At 31.3% G+C, this 16,747-nt stretch overlaps 1 protein-coding gene and 1 pseudogene across 1 annotated transcript; both read right to left on the reverse strand.

The window, feature by feature from the left end:
• Positions 1-1,576: 1,576 nt before the first annotated feature.
• On the reverse strand, positions 1,577-5,142 carry LOC137811161 (putative disease resistance protein RGA3; annotated as a pseudogene).
• A 7,906-nt stretch (positions 5,143-13,048) lies between these two features.
• LOC137811163 (putative disease resistance protein RGA4) lies at positions 13,049-16,747 on the reverse strand. The gene is made up of 2 exons (XM_068612793.1): positions 13,326-16,747; positions 13,049-13,241 (listed from the first exon to the last, which is right to left on the reverse strand). Exons 1-2 carry the CDS (start codon positions 16,591-16,593, stop codon positions 13,201-13,203), a joined length of 3,309 nt encoding a protein of 1,102 aa, XP_068468894.1. The 5' UTR covers positions 16,594-16,747; the 3' UTR covers positions 13,049-13,200.

The raw sequence follows: 16,747 nt of genomic DNA on the forward strand, positions 1-16,747 counted from the left end.
ACCATTTTCTTAGTCACTTTTAATCTATTTTAGAAACTAATTATAGAGACCATTTTTTTATTATTGTCACGAAAAATAATAAAACACTATAATAAAAATACAAATTTACGTGGGCCAAAAACGAATGTAAAACAGCAAAAACCGACCATAAGCGTCGGATTTACGTGGGTCACCGCTCCCACAAAAAACCATGGACACAAATGAAAATTAGCATGGGCCAGTGAATGCGACACATATTGTGTGAGCCAAACCCATGCAAAGCGGACACCAATTACGTTGGCCAGGCCGATGTAAAGGCGACGACTTATGTGTGGACCAAACCGACGCAATTTAAAATGTCGCCCTATTATATGTATATTATCACTTTTTACATATTATATAATTTATACTTTCATATATTATATAATCTACAAATTTATACATAAATCATATCATATTTTTTAAGTGTATTTTTAACTTTAACAATATTTTAAAAATACTAAATATTTTTAATTTATCAAACAAATCATTTTTAACTCAATTTATTTAAAATTATTGTAAAAAAGTTCATTTTAATTCTTCAACTTTATATATAATTTTCTTAAATAAAACAAAATTAAATTTTCGTATTATTTATAAATAATTTTTTTAACTACATATTTTTATTTTGAAAAATATGAATTATCATTTGTTTAAAAAAAATTAACTGAACTTGAGAACTGAATTGATAACGTTAATTGAGATAAAATATACTAAATTATCAATCAGTATCCAATTTTATTTAAACTGATTGACAACTTTAATTAAAAAAAATAAAAAAAAAATTAATAAATTTAATTGATTTTGCCTAACTCATTCGCAACTTTGATAAAAAATTACCCGTATTTTTTTTCAGAATTTGTCCGGTAAATCTCAAACAAAACTGCACCATTTTAGTAAAATTTCCGGGTATATGTACATATTTTGAAATTAATATACACTTATTTAGATTGCGGTTTTAACTTGAATTTTTTTATGTTATTTAATCTTTAATTTTTATTTTTTAAATATATATTTTCTACATTTTTATATGTAAGCACAGTGTTAAATAATTTATAATTATTTTTTAACCGAATTCTCGTATCATAACGAGAGTAATATTAAAATAAGTAATCAACTCTCATTCTAATTTTTTTAACACAATGACAAAATAATAATTTTACAAAACTTATTAATTAAAAAAATAATTTTAACTTATTATAATTAATTAAATCAATCACAAAGTTTTATATTTTTTTTCTTAATTCTGTTTTAATTTATAATACAACGATAAACAATTGAGTGAATAATAAAACATACATTTGAGCACTACTACATAGAAATAAAAAATAAATGATGTACATTATGAATGCACCTTTGCTTACAGGCACTTAAAGGTATCATAAATAAAAAAAGAAAATACTTAAGTTGATATTTTGAGAGATTGTAGCATAGAGGGCAGTGTTAAACTGAGCACCAATATATACAATTCATCCACCAATATCACTCAAAGCTATACAGAGCAACAGTAACATGTGATTAATTGAAGAAAACAGTAACACATTTGTGAACCACATTAATAATATAAGGAAAATTTCAAATCTGCATTTTACAAATTTTTCTAGCTCGGCTACTGGGACGTGGAATCAGTCATTTGCTCATCTACTTTGATGGCTGCTTGAAGCAGTTCAATGAGCGAGATGATCGCCGGATGCTCTCTGCACGCAATTACGAACATTAATGTATTCACAGACTCACACAGTAAGAAGAAATTAAAGAAAACTATACAATCATGCACTTACCACAAAATTTTGAAGTCTTTTCCTCTCGGAGTCGGACTCCGGCGAGTTGTATTTCTGGAATGTGCTTTATGTATTGCCAATCCTCTCCCGTTTCCCTTTCGCACCGCTTCATCAGATAAGGACAATCGCTCATAGTTAAAGACAAGTTGGTGAGGCGTTGAATGCTACTCGGTACTGACCTCAACTCCTCACAGTTATAAATCTCTAATTTTTGAAGAGAAGTCATGTCTCCCAGCCAATCCGGCAATGAAGTAGACCTGCAATCGATTGTAACCAAAGTCTGTAGGGAGGGGACACATTGTAAGCCATAGGGTAATGTGGAGCAACCCCCGATTACGGCAGTCCGAAGAGCAGTTAGTTGGGTCATATTGCTTGGTATAGTTACCGGCTCTGGACAAGACCAGATTCTCAAACTTTCCAGACATGTCAGATATCGCACACCTTCAGATAAGGATTTTAAGTTCTGACAGTTGCTAATTCTCAAACTTCGAAGAGAGGTCAGACCTTCCAACACATGTTCTGGGAAATACTCCAAATCATCACAAGATTCAATCAATAGTTCTTGTAGTGAACCCAACCCCCTGAGTTGGTCGGGTAATACCACCAGTCCTTTAATACGTATAATATCCAAGGTCGACACATTCTCCACAACCCCTTCCATGAAGGAAGCCACTTCCCAAATACCATCAATTTTTAATTGATAAAGATGAGGTAGCATCTCTACTCCTTTTTCCCTTAACATCCTCTCCAATTTTGGTAAATTCACCACCCTCAACTTCTCCAACGATGGAAACGCCTTCTCCTCCACACCTTCGTACGACTCACCATCTATCCACTTCACATTTTTCATTCCACCCACGTCTAGTATTTTCAATTGTGGTAGTTTACCAAGTGGAGGAAGCTCCTCACAGTTGTTACAGTCCAAGAGTTTAACTTCCACCAAGTCTCTCAGAAATGTACCATTTCTCATCCAACTCGATAACTGTCTCCCTTTATACCCTTTCATCACAAAACACTTCAGAGTTGAGGGAGGTTGCAGGGCTTCCAGTACTCTCTCAACGTTAACATTACTACCTTCTGAATTAGCACTACCACCCCATGACAAGTGTAGGATATTCAACTCCTTCTTACCAATCAAATTTGCTTGTTTGGCATCCCATTCATTGGGGACGTTCTCAAGGCCTTCGATTCTCAGCGTGCCTCCCAGCTTTAAGCTATTCAACTCTGCTAATCCACACCCTGCCTTTGATCCCACAACGAAAGTGTTTAGTGTTCTTAAATGCCTTAACTTGCCAATATTCGGAGGCATCTCTTTTACATCACAGTCATCAATCACAATATGTCTTAGATCCTGTAATTGTGTCAATTCTTTGGGCAGCCTAAGGTGGAAGAGATCTTCTAGTTTCAATATTTGCAATTTGGGCAACTGACAAATTATGTTACATAAGCCTTCTCCCGAACCCCAATTCCAACTCTAGTATCTCAAATGTGCTAAATCCTTGACTGGGAACAACGAATAAGAAGTTGTGCATAATGCTCGGAGACAATGGGTTGATGGCACCAAGCCAATATCACCCAAATCTAGAAAAGTTCGCAGGGATTCAACTTTCTTGAAAGCAGTCATATCAACAACCATCTTAGAATTTAACAAGCTTGCATAGTGAACTCTAGTTGACAACGGAGTCAACCTTCCTTTCTCAATAATCACACATTCTTCACCCATAATAGACTGGGCAAGATCATGAAATAGATCATGCATCTTGCAACTTCTAATCATACCAAGCTTATCAGACTTTGCTTCTTGAAAAAATGATCTACGGTATAATTTTTTCCAGACTTTATTTCCAACATCCTCCACTTCTACGTTTCCTTCAGATTTAATAAATCCATTAGCCATCCAGAGATGAATTAGATCTTCCTTGTCTATTTCAAAATCTTTCGGGAAAATTGCACAAAAAGAAAAGCATCTCCTCAGAGACAACTCCAAATTAGAATAACTCAATTTCAAAGCACGCATGATAGAATTTTCCTCTCGTGTATTCCAAATCTCACTTTCTTTTACATTTTCCCATTGGCTTACCTCACTTTTATCACGCAAAAGACTTCCCAGTGTTTTGATTGCAAGTGGCGAACCAACGCATTTTCTGACTATCTCTCTGCCAATTGTCACGAGCTCTTCTATTTCCTCTCTGTTTGGTCCAAACGCATGGTGTTTGAACAATGACCAACTGTCGTCTCCTGACAATTCTTTCAAATGGTAAGCAGGATGCGTCCCCATCACGGAGGCAACTTCCTGCAGTCGAGTGGTGACCAAAATGGCAGCTCCTTTTGCTCCCCTTGCACACTGCAACATCCCCTTTAACTCCTTCCATTTCTCTTGGTCTTCATTCCACACATCATCAAGAACAAGTAAATACCTCTTGCTCTGCAATGCTTCTTCAACCTTTTTCCGCATTGCTTCTAAAGTATGGAGATTGGGGTTTTGACTAGTGACATATTCCAGGATGGATTGCAGTATTCTCTTCGCATTGAAATCATCTGAAACACAGATCCAAATTCTCAAGTTAAAATGTTTACTTATCCCGTGATCGTTGAAGACCTGCTTGGCAAGAGTTGTTTTGCCAAGTCCACCCATACCAACTATGGGATAGATGGAGAGGTCTCCACTATTACTAGCATCTTCCAGCAGAAACTTCACAATTTTCTCTTGATCCTGGTCTCTGCCACAGAATATAGGTTCGGTAATCACAGAGACAGTTTGGCGCCAATCGTCATCATCATCATCCACTGCTTGCTTCTCTGTGACACCCACACGTAATTCAAACGTGAGCCTTTCTTCATGAATGTCATGAAATCTTTGAGTGATGTCTTTCATCCGCTTTCCAATATGAAAACGAAAGAGAATGTCCTTGGGATGGAGAGGGGATAGGCATGAAGTATGTCCATCATGAGAGTGCATCTTTGTGGAGTGAATTGAACATTCATCCAAGATATCATCCAGCACATATGCTGCATCTGTGAGTTTTTGCAGCCAATTCTTCACAGCATGCTTTCTTAGTTGCTCTCTCTCAGCGTCTCTGAGGACAGCACGGATTACGGTGAGGTTGCTGGAAAGCTTCTGAGTCTGCTGGTCAACACCCCAATAAGTTGCGATTTGGTTTTGAACAAAAGATTCCAAAGTTTCAATCACGGTTCCCAGTAAAATCTCGGCCATAGGAAGAAAGAAGAGTATTTTTTGGATGATTGTGGTTGTGGATGATTGCTAACAATGAGTCATTTTATTGAATTGGCAATAAAAGTTGTTGTTTTCTTCCTTGGCAACTGGCCCCTCTTTGCTTGTGTTGACGAAGAGTGTTTATATAAATTGCATAGCAACCACACCATCATGTCCACTCACTTTCTCTATTATTTCAGCTCAAATTTCCCAACTTTTTCCGCAACATATTTATCACTTTTGTCGAAAATATTTTATAAAATAAAAGTACAGAATTATGTGTAAGTTATCAAAATTAGGGGAAAAGAGTTTTTGAAATTATGTATAAGTTATCTCTATGGGGGTTTTTTCTTATCTGCTCACTATTCTTATCACATTCTATCTCATCTATGATTCATCTCTAAGTCAAAATAATAATAGTTTTGTTTGCCAGCTTAAAGAATTTTCTCCTTCTTAATATGTTTTATTGATTTTTTTTTATAACAATTATTTAGTTTCTAAATTTGGTAGAAAAACTTTGGTTTGGTTATTAATTAAATATCAATTTAGAAACTATTTAACAATAATAGAAATTAATTTAGAATTTTTTGTTAGTTTCTAAAGTGGTCTCTTTAGTATTGAATAATTATTTTGGTTTATAACAATTGGTTTCTATTTCATGATTTTCTTATAGTGTAAGTTTAATGAAAAGATAAATGTATTAACTTAAGTGATTTAAAGAATTGATATCACCCTATTAATTAACTTTATTTTTAGGTTAGACATCATCATAAATTCAGAATGAAGATTAATATATGTTTAGAGTGTATTGACTTTCACCTATAAATGTATTTTTTATTATTTGTATCAATCTTACTTCCATTTATAATTGCATTAATTTTTTTATATTTTAAAGAAGTTTTAAAAGAATTTAAAAAAAAAGATTTTTAAACAAAAAAAGTATTTGGAAACCAATTCACCCACCCTCTTAATTTAATCAAATCATTACTTTTTAACAAAGAACACTCACCACTCACTTTGAACCTAAGTAATAAAATTGAATTTTCAAGAAACTGAATCTGTCGAGACAAAACTTATTTCATAATTTTCAAATATCACTACAAGAAAATCATTAAATAAAAATCAATTTTAAATATCAAAATAATTTTACTATATTAACTAAATTAAATACCATTTTATAAACTAAAACAATAATTGGTATCTAAAGTAGTTTATATTATTAATAAAAATTTATAAAATAGTTTCTAAATTAGTATCTAACTATCAGTTACTTAGGTTTTAACTAGTAACTACTTTATATTCTAAATTAGTCTTTTAGAGACTAATTTATAATTTAAAATATTAGTAAATAAAATCTTGGTAGATAGTTTAAATGTCAATTTAAAAATATTTTATATTTTTTTTATTAATAATAGAAACCACTTTACATATCAATAATTTTTTAACTTCTAAAATAATATATAATTTATAGTTAATATAGTGACTAATTATTTTTTGTAAATTTAATTGTTATTTAATTATTTTCTTTTAATGTATAAAGAATAGATTAGATAAATCTCTTATTTATAGGATGTGAAGGTGATTTGTAGAAGTTATGTAAGTATGAAAGAGAAGTCAAACAGCTAATCTTAGAGGGGATGGGAGTAGTTGGCTAAAATTTGAAGGTAAAATACAAAGTTACAACTCTCTTTCTTCATGTAATAATGAATAGTTATGTAATTACTACTAATTAAATTAATTTATGACGTTTAACTACTTTATTTTAGAACATATTAGAAGCTTATTATATAGCATGCTAATATATTTAAAACAGTATATATTCTCTTGTTTCTAAACAAGACTTTTTTGTTCTATGCTCTAACTTATTTATTCTTGTCTCTCTGTAGAGGAATCTCATTTCTTGTTCATGCTTTGTATTCAAATGCTAGATTCCCTCGAATACCTAATTTCTTACAAAAACTTGTTAAATTGTTTTGAAATGCTTTGTCTTCACATGCTAGATTCCTTGAATGTCTAATTTCCTACCAAACTTGTTAAATTATTTTGAAACGAACTCAAGATTATTGTCAGTCCTTAAACATTTTAAATTTGGTTCTCAATTGTTTAACATCTTTTTTTTTATCATAGTCGATGTTTAAGCATCTATTTTTCTACTTTTGTGTCTATGTGATATTTTTTTTAATCAGCAATTTGATAGATGTTAGTATACATTTTTTGTGTGTACTGCAATTACTCTATAATGAAAAAAAAAGGTGGGGTTGTTGGATAACCAATGAGTCTCTCTTCTGTGCTAAGTCTATATCCACACAAATTTTGCATGATACAATTTTTTGTTTTACATGATATAATTTTTTTGTTTCTGTAGTATGCATTTTGAATGAACTTTAAATTTTACAAATTACATTTAAATAAGTTAATTTGTTTTCATAAAGATACATTCAGTTATTTTAATATCTATTTGTATAAAAACAATTTACTCATGTACAACTGATAAAAATTCTTTTTGAATTGTATTAATATTGATAATAAAGGTTAGCTCACAAAGATTACAAATAAAACTCATTTAACCTGTATATTGTAAGGCTGGGTGTAGAAAACTTACACTAAAAAATTAAAAATAAAATGACGAGTATAACTAAAATTTTAATAAAATTTTAATTATTATATGAAAACTTGACAACCCAATCTGAATAATATATATGTTTCTTTTAAAGTAGCATGTTTATTAAATGTCTTTTTTAATTATTTTAGTTAAATGACGTTGTTGTTAATTGAAACATAGTAAGTCTGACATGCGTATATGTGTATTTTTTTCCATCCTTCTTATATTTTTACATGGCTTTTTTCTTTTATAATTTTTCACTCATTTTAGTATTTCATAAAAAAGTTTTATTTTTGTTTTGGTTTTTCTCATTTATTGATAATTTTTATTATCCATCAGATGACCAAGTATTTTGTTTGTAAAAAAATATAATCAATAATCAATGAGAGATATGCAAATAGTATTGTCTCCTTTTATTTAGAGTTTATATATTTTATTTCTTTTAATTAGATTCAAGTTTTTATTCAATCCATTTAATTGTTGAATTGTTACTCTGCATTGATTCCTCAAGTTGGTAGATAATTTTGCATTTTTTTATTAAGTATTTTGTTTTTATCTCTAAGACAACATAATCATAGACAAGAATTGGATTAACTAAATACAAAATATACTTTGTTGTGGACTAAATAAAAATATTCTTGTTGGTCTTATTTAAGTGATGACGTGTTGCTAAGGGTCACGTTATCACAAAACTATGAAAGACAATAAAAAAAGACTAAATAAGAAAATAGTTTATCAAGGACCAGTAGGAACAAAAGTATATTTATAAAAGACTAAACATAAAATATGATAAATTTTATAGAAAGATTAAAGAAAAGCAAGATTAAAGAAAATAATCTTGCATTATAGAAAGTTTTATAATACATGTCTTACACATACAGATAGAGTTTGGTGTTTAAGGCACCTTAATCTTATTTGAGTATAGTTCATGAAAGTGTGAAATATAAGCAGCAGGATCACAGCACTAAGAGTGTAAGGAGGAGATTCTGTGAGGAAATACAAGTCATCCACCTCATCTACGGAATCAATCATCTTCAAAGTTCTGACATCCAATATGGGACAAATGTTACATAAGATAAGAAAACAAGTGAACAATGCAGTAAGTTTGGTCACAAAAATCATATTCAAAGATAAATTTGACAAATATAAAAGTTTGGCCAATGTGAGATTTGGAGTGAGATACACATTTCAAATGATTATTATGATTAAAGAAAATAAATAAAAATATAATTAAAAAATTAAATTAATTAATTATACAAAAATATAATATTTAATTATTAAAAAATAATTGTCTAAAAGAACTATCTAATGGATAAGAAGTAATAAAGTAAATAAATAAATAAAAGATAAAAGATAATAAGGAATTTTTTCATTAAATGAAAGTTATCATGATTTTTATAAAATTAAATTAAATTTTGATTTATAAATAGGTGGAGAGGTGAAGGAAAGACCAGGAGAATGAGAAGTTAGGAGAGAGAGATAAAAGAGAGAATGGAGATTTGGAACATTTAAATCTTCACATTTGGTTGGAGCTTTGATTTTATTTAAATGTTAAACTTTTTTATATTAATCTTAATAAATTTTTTATTAACATTTCATGTACTTTAAATTATTTATTTATCTCTAGTTACGTATTAATTCTATTTATGTATTTTATATATCACATGCTACACATTTTAAATTCTTTTATTTATCTCTCGCCACTACAATGAAATCATGAAATAGAAACCAATTTTTGGATACCAAAATAATTAGTTACAATAGGAACTAAAATAAAGACCATTTTAGAAACTAAAAAAAAAATTGGTTTCTAAATTAGTTTCTATTATTTCCTATTATTGTTAAATAGTTTATAAATTGGTATCTAATTAGCAACTAAAGTTTTAACTACCAATTATTTAGTTTTTGTAGGAAAAATCTTTGTTGCTAATTAGATACCAATTTAAAAACTATTTAACCATAATAGAAAATAATAGGAACTAATTTAGAAACCAAATTTTTTTTTAGTTTCTAAAATGATCTCTAATTTAGTTATTATTGCAACTAATTATTTTGGTTTCTACAAATTGATTTCTATTTCATGATTTTCTTGTAGTGCGCACTATGTTTTATTTATTTATTTATTTTATTTATCTTCTATTACATATTGGTCTTATTTATTTATTTTATTTATTTTTATATAACAATTTTATTTATATTAATTACGCATTGGTCTTATTATTTATTTTATTTATCTTCCATTATATTTATTTTATTTATCTATAATTACACACTAATTATATTTATTTATTTTATTTATCTCTAGTTATATATTATATCTATTTATTTATTTCTAATTACGCATTAATTCTATTTATTTATTATCTACACTTATCATTGATCTTAATTATTTTCTGTATAACCAGTTAAACATTGATCCTATTTGTTTATTTATTTTATCTACAGTTACATATTAGTTGTAGTTATTTATTTATTTATACCTTACGTACTTATCCTATTTATTTGATTATATATTTTTATTATTTTATTTTCCTGTAATATAATTTTTTTTTCGATTCAAAGAAATATATAGTAATTATAAAAATAAAGTAAAAATAATAATAATTTTTTTATTTAATGTGTTTAGATAAAAGAAATTAGTGTGTATGCTTTATTATTATTTTTATATTTGTTTGTATATGTTTCAATGGTGTGTATAGATTATTGTTAAGATAAATGTGACATATCTTAACCATAATCATCATGTTATGTGGTTCTTAAAAGTTTTAAAGAATATGTTAGTTGAGAAGAAAGAATCATAAAAATTTTCGCATTGAGTTAAGACCATGTTAATGTATGAGTCTTTGTATTTGAAAAGTCACAATTTGATACAGTGGGGGATGAAAGGTAAGAATTGAGTGGGGTTTAAAAAGTTACCAAGTAGGTGAATATCTGGATAGTTCAGAATATAATCTTGGACTACGATATTCATAGGGCAAACTTGGAATTGTCCCATACGTGCTGAACATCATCAATGTTAGGTAGTCAGTATATATATCTTTTTATTAAAAGATGGTCATAATTCTCAAGAAAAATAATTATTATTGTACCAAAGCTTTTGATGGGAAATACTCAATTACCTAATCACTTCCCAAGTAACTTTTGATGTTCAAAGTAGATCATCAAAAGTGGAATATAGATCCATGTGTGATAAATGAGATTAAGCCTTATGGTTATAACTCAAGTCATAGACCCCATTATTATGGTTATAAGTCCAGTCATAAACCCCGTTATTTGCATTGCATATTAAATTTATTAAAATTGATATTTAAGGTTTACAAAGACCTCATTCATTTATGTGTTTTTCTTTTGATATGGACTTTTTATACGAGTATATGCAAAACAAACCTGCTCAGTAAGAATTATTAAGAAATATTTCAAGAGATCTCCTCTAGAATCTCATGAAGAATTTAAAGTATTTAAATATATAGATAGTTCTATATTATAATGTAGAACTCTTATTATTGTGTGAAACTTATATGATTTTATAATATACTATGAATAATTATAAAGATGAAAAATATTGACATACATTTATATTTATATATGTGAGATTATGATTAATGTTTTCTTAAAGAAAATCTTATTATAAAAAAAATCTACTCCCAATTTATAATTAAATAATAATTATATATATATAATATAGTTTAGGTGATATAAACATAAAAGTGGTGACATTTGTAATAATAATTATATATATAATATAGTTTAGGTGATATAAACATAAAAGTGGTGACATTTGTTATCATAAAGATGATGATGTTGTAAGTAGAGGTGAAAAATTAAACTTATTGGATAAAGTAAGTGGTTCCACTTATTAACTTGTCTCACTTAGCTCACTAACATAGTGGGTCAATAACTAGACAAAATGGATTAATTTATTTACTTGTCAACTTTAAAAAAATTTAAATGAAAACTATTATGAAACTTTAAATTTTAGGTTCTAATATGTAATTTGTTAAATTTATGTTAAAAAAATCAATTTAATTTTGATAAGTACGAACAAATATTAGTCTATAATTATATCTATACAACATTTTTTTCTTAAGACCTTTTTCATGTTTGTTTATCGTTTCTTCTTCTTAGATTATGATGGAAAAATATTTTTTTTTCTAATAGTGATTTTTGTAATTTTTTCTTTGGATTAATGATGAAGATTTGAGGAGTCAAAACATTAAAGAAACTCAAGAAGAGTTTCCATGGATTGAAATAGAGTTAGGAATTTGTGAAAGTGAGAGGTGAGACAAACTCATTAGGAAAGAGTATATGCTAAGTCTTGAAGGAGACTAACCTATGGAGAACTTAAAAATAAGTAGAATGACAAAAAATAAGCAGCATTTCATTACTAATTCCAAGTTAAACTTTATAAGAGAGGTACAACTCCTATTTATAAGAGATTTGTCCTAAAAACTATCGAATGACGAGGTGACACGTGACGTCACATGTTTCATGCTCATTATCCTCTCAAATAAGAGGTTGACAAATGTCTTCCTCTTATTTGAGAGATTCCTCTCAAATGAAAGGTTGAAAATTATCACTTTTTAATTGGTGAGGATTATCTCTATTAAGGAAGGTTCATGCTTCTCATGTCATACTCATACTCATGGTTCCCATGCCAAATGGTGAGTCACTTTACAATTTGCATCCACTCTTTTACTATACTCACCCACTCTTCTATTAGCCTAAACATAAAGCTCAAAACACAAGTGGTGAGTCCACATGTTTATTAGATTGACTATTATGTTTAATAATTATTTGTATTAATTTTCTTTATTTATTCGTATCAACATAAAATATATGATGGAAAAAAACATATTGGTTTTTATAATAAAACAATATTAAACTAGAATCCGTTTTCACAAACGAACATCAAATTACTTCTGCCTCTCCATCTTCATATTCTTTAGGCATGATTCATTATTGTGGAAGACTTAGAAAAAATAGATAATATAAACCCTAAATAAAAGTAAATAATATTATTCATATAGTCTATTTCTCCTATCTATTTTTTTTATTAACAATAAATAAATTAAATTAAGAAGATACTTTAGGTTTTCCAACCTGTTTACAAACCACAAGATTATACCACTAAGCAACCATAAAGAGGCTTAACCTGCAACGACTGATACATAGCTAAACCAAAAAAAAAACAGATTCATAGAAGCAGGATTGAGCTTACAAACCAACTAAACACATCCTCAATGCAAGCGTGAGAAGGGTGTTCTTAGCTTGTGACCTATGCCTTAAAACTGTTTCTCCTATCTAATTGACTTAATTATTTAACAGATAATTTATAAGAAAATACTTACTATTTTTTTATTGTCTAATATAGATAAACGCTAGTCGATAATGAAAAAGCTGTAAACATAGATAAAGGATAAGCAGGAAAAGGTAAACGAAGAATCACACAATTCTTTTTACATATATCACTCAAAGAGCAACAGGTGACTAGTTGAAGAAAGCAGTAACACATTTGTGAACCACATTAATAATATAAGGGACATTTCAAATCTGCATTTTATAAATTTATCTACCTCGGCTACTGGTCAGTCATTTGATGGCTGCTTGAAGCAGTTCCATGAGCTCTCTGCACACAATTACGAACATTAATATATGCAGAGACTCACACAGTAAGGAGAAATTAAAGAAAATGATACAATCATTCACTTACCACTAAATCTTGAAATCTTTTTCTCATAGAGTGGGAGGAGTTTTATTTCTGGAATGTGGTTTATGTATTGCCAATCCTCTCCCGTTTCCCTCTTGCACCGCTTATTCAGATAAGGACATTCGCTTATAGTTAAAGAAGACAAGTTGGTGAGGCGTTGAATGCTACTCGGTACTGACCTCAACTCCCTACAAAACCAAATCTCTAATTTTTGAAGGGAAGTCATGTCTCCCATCCACTCCGGCAATGAAATAGATTTGCAATTTATTATATACAAAGTTCGTAGGGAGGGGACACATTGTATGCCATAGGGTAATGTGGAGCAACTAGAGATTCTGACATTCCAAAGGGTAGTTAGTTGGGTCATATTGCTTGGTAGAGTCACCAGCTCTGGACAATTCATGATACTCAAACTCTCCAAACATGTCAAATGTCGCACACCTTCAGATAATGATTTCAATTTCTCACAGTTGGAAATACGCAAACTTCTAAGTGAGGTCAGACCTTCCAACCCGTGTTCTGAAAAATACTCCAGACTATCACAAGAAATAATGTCTAGTTCCTGTAGTGCACCCAACCCGCTGAGTTGGTCGGGTAATACAACCACTCCTCTAACACTTATAATATGCAAGGTCTTTAGACAAGGCATATTCTCCACAACCCCTTCCATCAAGGAAGCAGCTTCGAAAATAGATACCTTCTTAACAGAAGGAAGACGTGGAAATTTAAGGTTGGAGACGCCAACAATTTTTAATTGAGAAAGACGAGGGAGCATCTCTACTCCTTCTTCCCTCAACATCCTCTCCAATTTTGGTAATTTCTCCACACTCAATTTCTCCAACAATGGAAATGCCTTCTCCTCCACACCATCATACGACTCACCATCTATCCACTTCACATCTTTCATTCCACCCACTTCTAGCCTTTTCAAGTGTGGTAGTTTACCAAGTGGAGGAAGCTCCTTACAGTTGTCACAGTCCAAGAGTATAACTTCCACCAAGTCTCTCAGAACTCCCCCATTTCTCATCCAACTCGATAAATGTCTTCCTGGATATCCATTTATCCTAAAACTCTTCAGAGTTGAGGGAGGTTGTAGGGCTTCCAGTACTCTCTCAACGTTGACATTACTACCTTCTGAATTAGCACTACCACCCCATGACAAGCGTAGGATATTCAAGTCCTTCTTACTAATCAAATTTGCTTGTTTAGCATCCCATTCATTGGGGACCTTCTCAAGGCCTTCAATTCTTAGCTTGCCTCCCAACTTTAAGCTATGCAACTCTGCTAACCCACACCCTGCCTTTGAACCCACAACGAAAGTGTTCAGTGTTCTTAGATGCCTTAACTTGCCAATATTCGGAGGCATCTCTGATATTGACTTACAGTTATTAAGCACAATATGTCTTAGATCCTGTAATTGTGTCAATTCTTTGGGCAGCCTAAGTTGACTGAGATGTTGCAGTTTCAATATTTGCAATTTCGGCAACTGACAAATTATGTTATTTAAGCTTGCTCCCGAACCCCAATTCAAACTCAAGTATCTCAAATGTCCTAAATCCTTGAGTGGGTAAAACAGAGAAGAACGTGTGCATAATGCTCGGAGACAATGGGTTGATGGCACCAGACATTTATTACCAAAATCTATAAAAGTCCGCAGGGATTCAACTTTCTTGAAAGCAGTAATATCAACAGACACCTTAGAATTTGACAAGCTTACATAGTGAACTCTAGTTGGCAACTGAGTCAACCTTCCTTTCTCAATAATCACACATTCTTCACCCATAATAGACTTGGCAAGATCATGAAATAGATCATGCATCTTGCAACTTCTAATCATACCAAACTCATCAGACTCTGCTTCTTGAAAAAATGATCTACGGTATAATTTTTTCCACGCTTTATTTCCAACATCCTCCACTCCTACGTTTCCTTCAGATTTAATAAATCCATTAGCCATCCAGAGATGAATTAGATCTTCCTTATCTATTTCAAAATCTTTGGGGAAAATTGCACAAAAAGAAAAACATCTCCTTAGAGACAACTCCAAATTAGAATAACTCAGTTTCAAAAAACGCATAATAGAATTTTCCTCACGTATATTCCAAATCTCACTTTCCTTTAAATTTTCCCATTGGCTTACCTCACTTTCATCACGCAAAAGGCTTCCCAGTGTTTTGATTGCAAGTGGCGAACCAACGCATTTTCTGACTATCTCTCTGCCAATTGTCACGAGCTCTTCTATTTGTTCTCTGTTTTGTCCAAACGCATGGTGTTTGAACAATGACCAACTGTCGTCTCCTGACAATTCTTTCAAATGGTAAGCAGGATGTGTCCCCATGATGGAGGCAACTTCCTGCAGTCGAGTGGTGACCAAAATGGCAGCTCCTTTTGCTCCCCTTGCACACTGCAACATCCCCTTTAACTCCTTCCACCTCTCTTGCTCTTCATTCCACAAATCATCAAGAACAAGTAAATACCTTTTGCACTGCAATGCTTCTTCAACCTTTTTCCGCATTGCTTCTAAAGTATGGAGATTGGGGTTTTGACCAGTGACATATTCTATGATGGATTGCAGTATTCTCTTCGCATTGAAATCATCTGAAACACAGATCCAAATTCTCAAGTCAAAATGTTTACTTATCCCGTGATCGTTGAAGACCTGCTTGGCAAGAGTTGTTTTGCCAAGTCCACCCATACCAACTATGGGATAGATGGAGAGGTCTTCACTGTTACTAGCATCTTCCAGGAGAAACTTCACAATTTTCTCTTGATCCTGGTCTCTGCCACAGAATATAGGTTCGGTAATCACAGAGACAGTTTGGCGCCAATCATCCTCATCATTCACTGCTTGCTTCTCTGTGACACCCACACGTAATTCAAACGTGAGCCTTTCTTCATGAATGTCATGAAATCTTTGGGTGATGTCTTTCATCCTCTTGCCAATATGAAAACGAAAGAGAATGTCCTTAGGATGGAGAGGGGATAGGCATGAAGCATGTCCATCATGAGAGTGCATCTTTGTGGAGTGAATTGAACATTCATCCAAGATATCATCCAGCACATATGCTGCATCTGTGAGTTTTTGCAGCCAATCCTTCACAGCATGCTTTCTTAGTTGCTCTCTCTCAGCGTCTTTGAAGACAGCACGGATTGCGGTGAGATTGCTGGAAAGGTTCAGGGTCTGCTGTTCAACACCCCAATAAGTTGCAAGTTGGTTTTGAAGAAAAGATCCCAAATTTTCAATAACGATTTCCAGTAAAGCCTCGGCCATTTGCAGAAAGGAGAGGTTTTTGGATGATTGTAGTTGTGGAGAAGAAAGTACGGGGAGAGTGATAACAATGATAAGAATTTTGTGATCATTTATTGAATTGAGAATTGGTGGCCATGGCAATAAAAGTTTTGTCTTTGCTTGTGTTGACGAAGAG

This window comes from Phaseolus vulgaris, chromosome 2, assembly GCF_000499845.2.
Source record: "Phaseolus vulgaris cultivar G19833 chromosome 2, P. vulgaris v2.0, whole genome shotgun sequence".
Taxonomy (NCBI): Eukaryota; Viridiplantae; Streptophyta; class Magnoliopsida; order Fabales; family Fabaceae; genus Phaseolus; species Phaseolus vulgaris.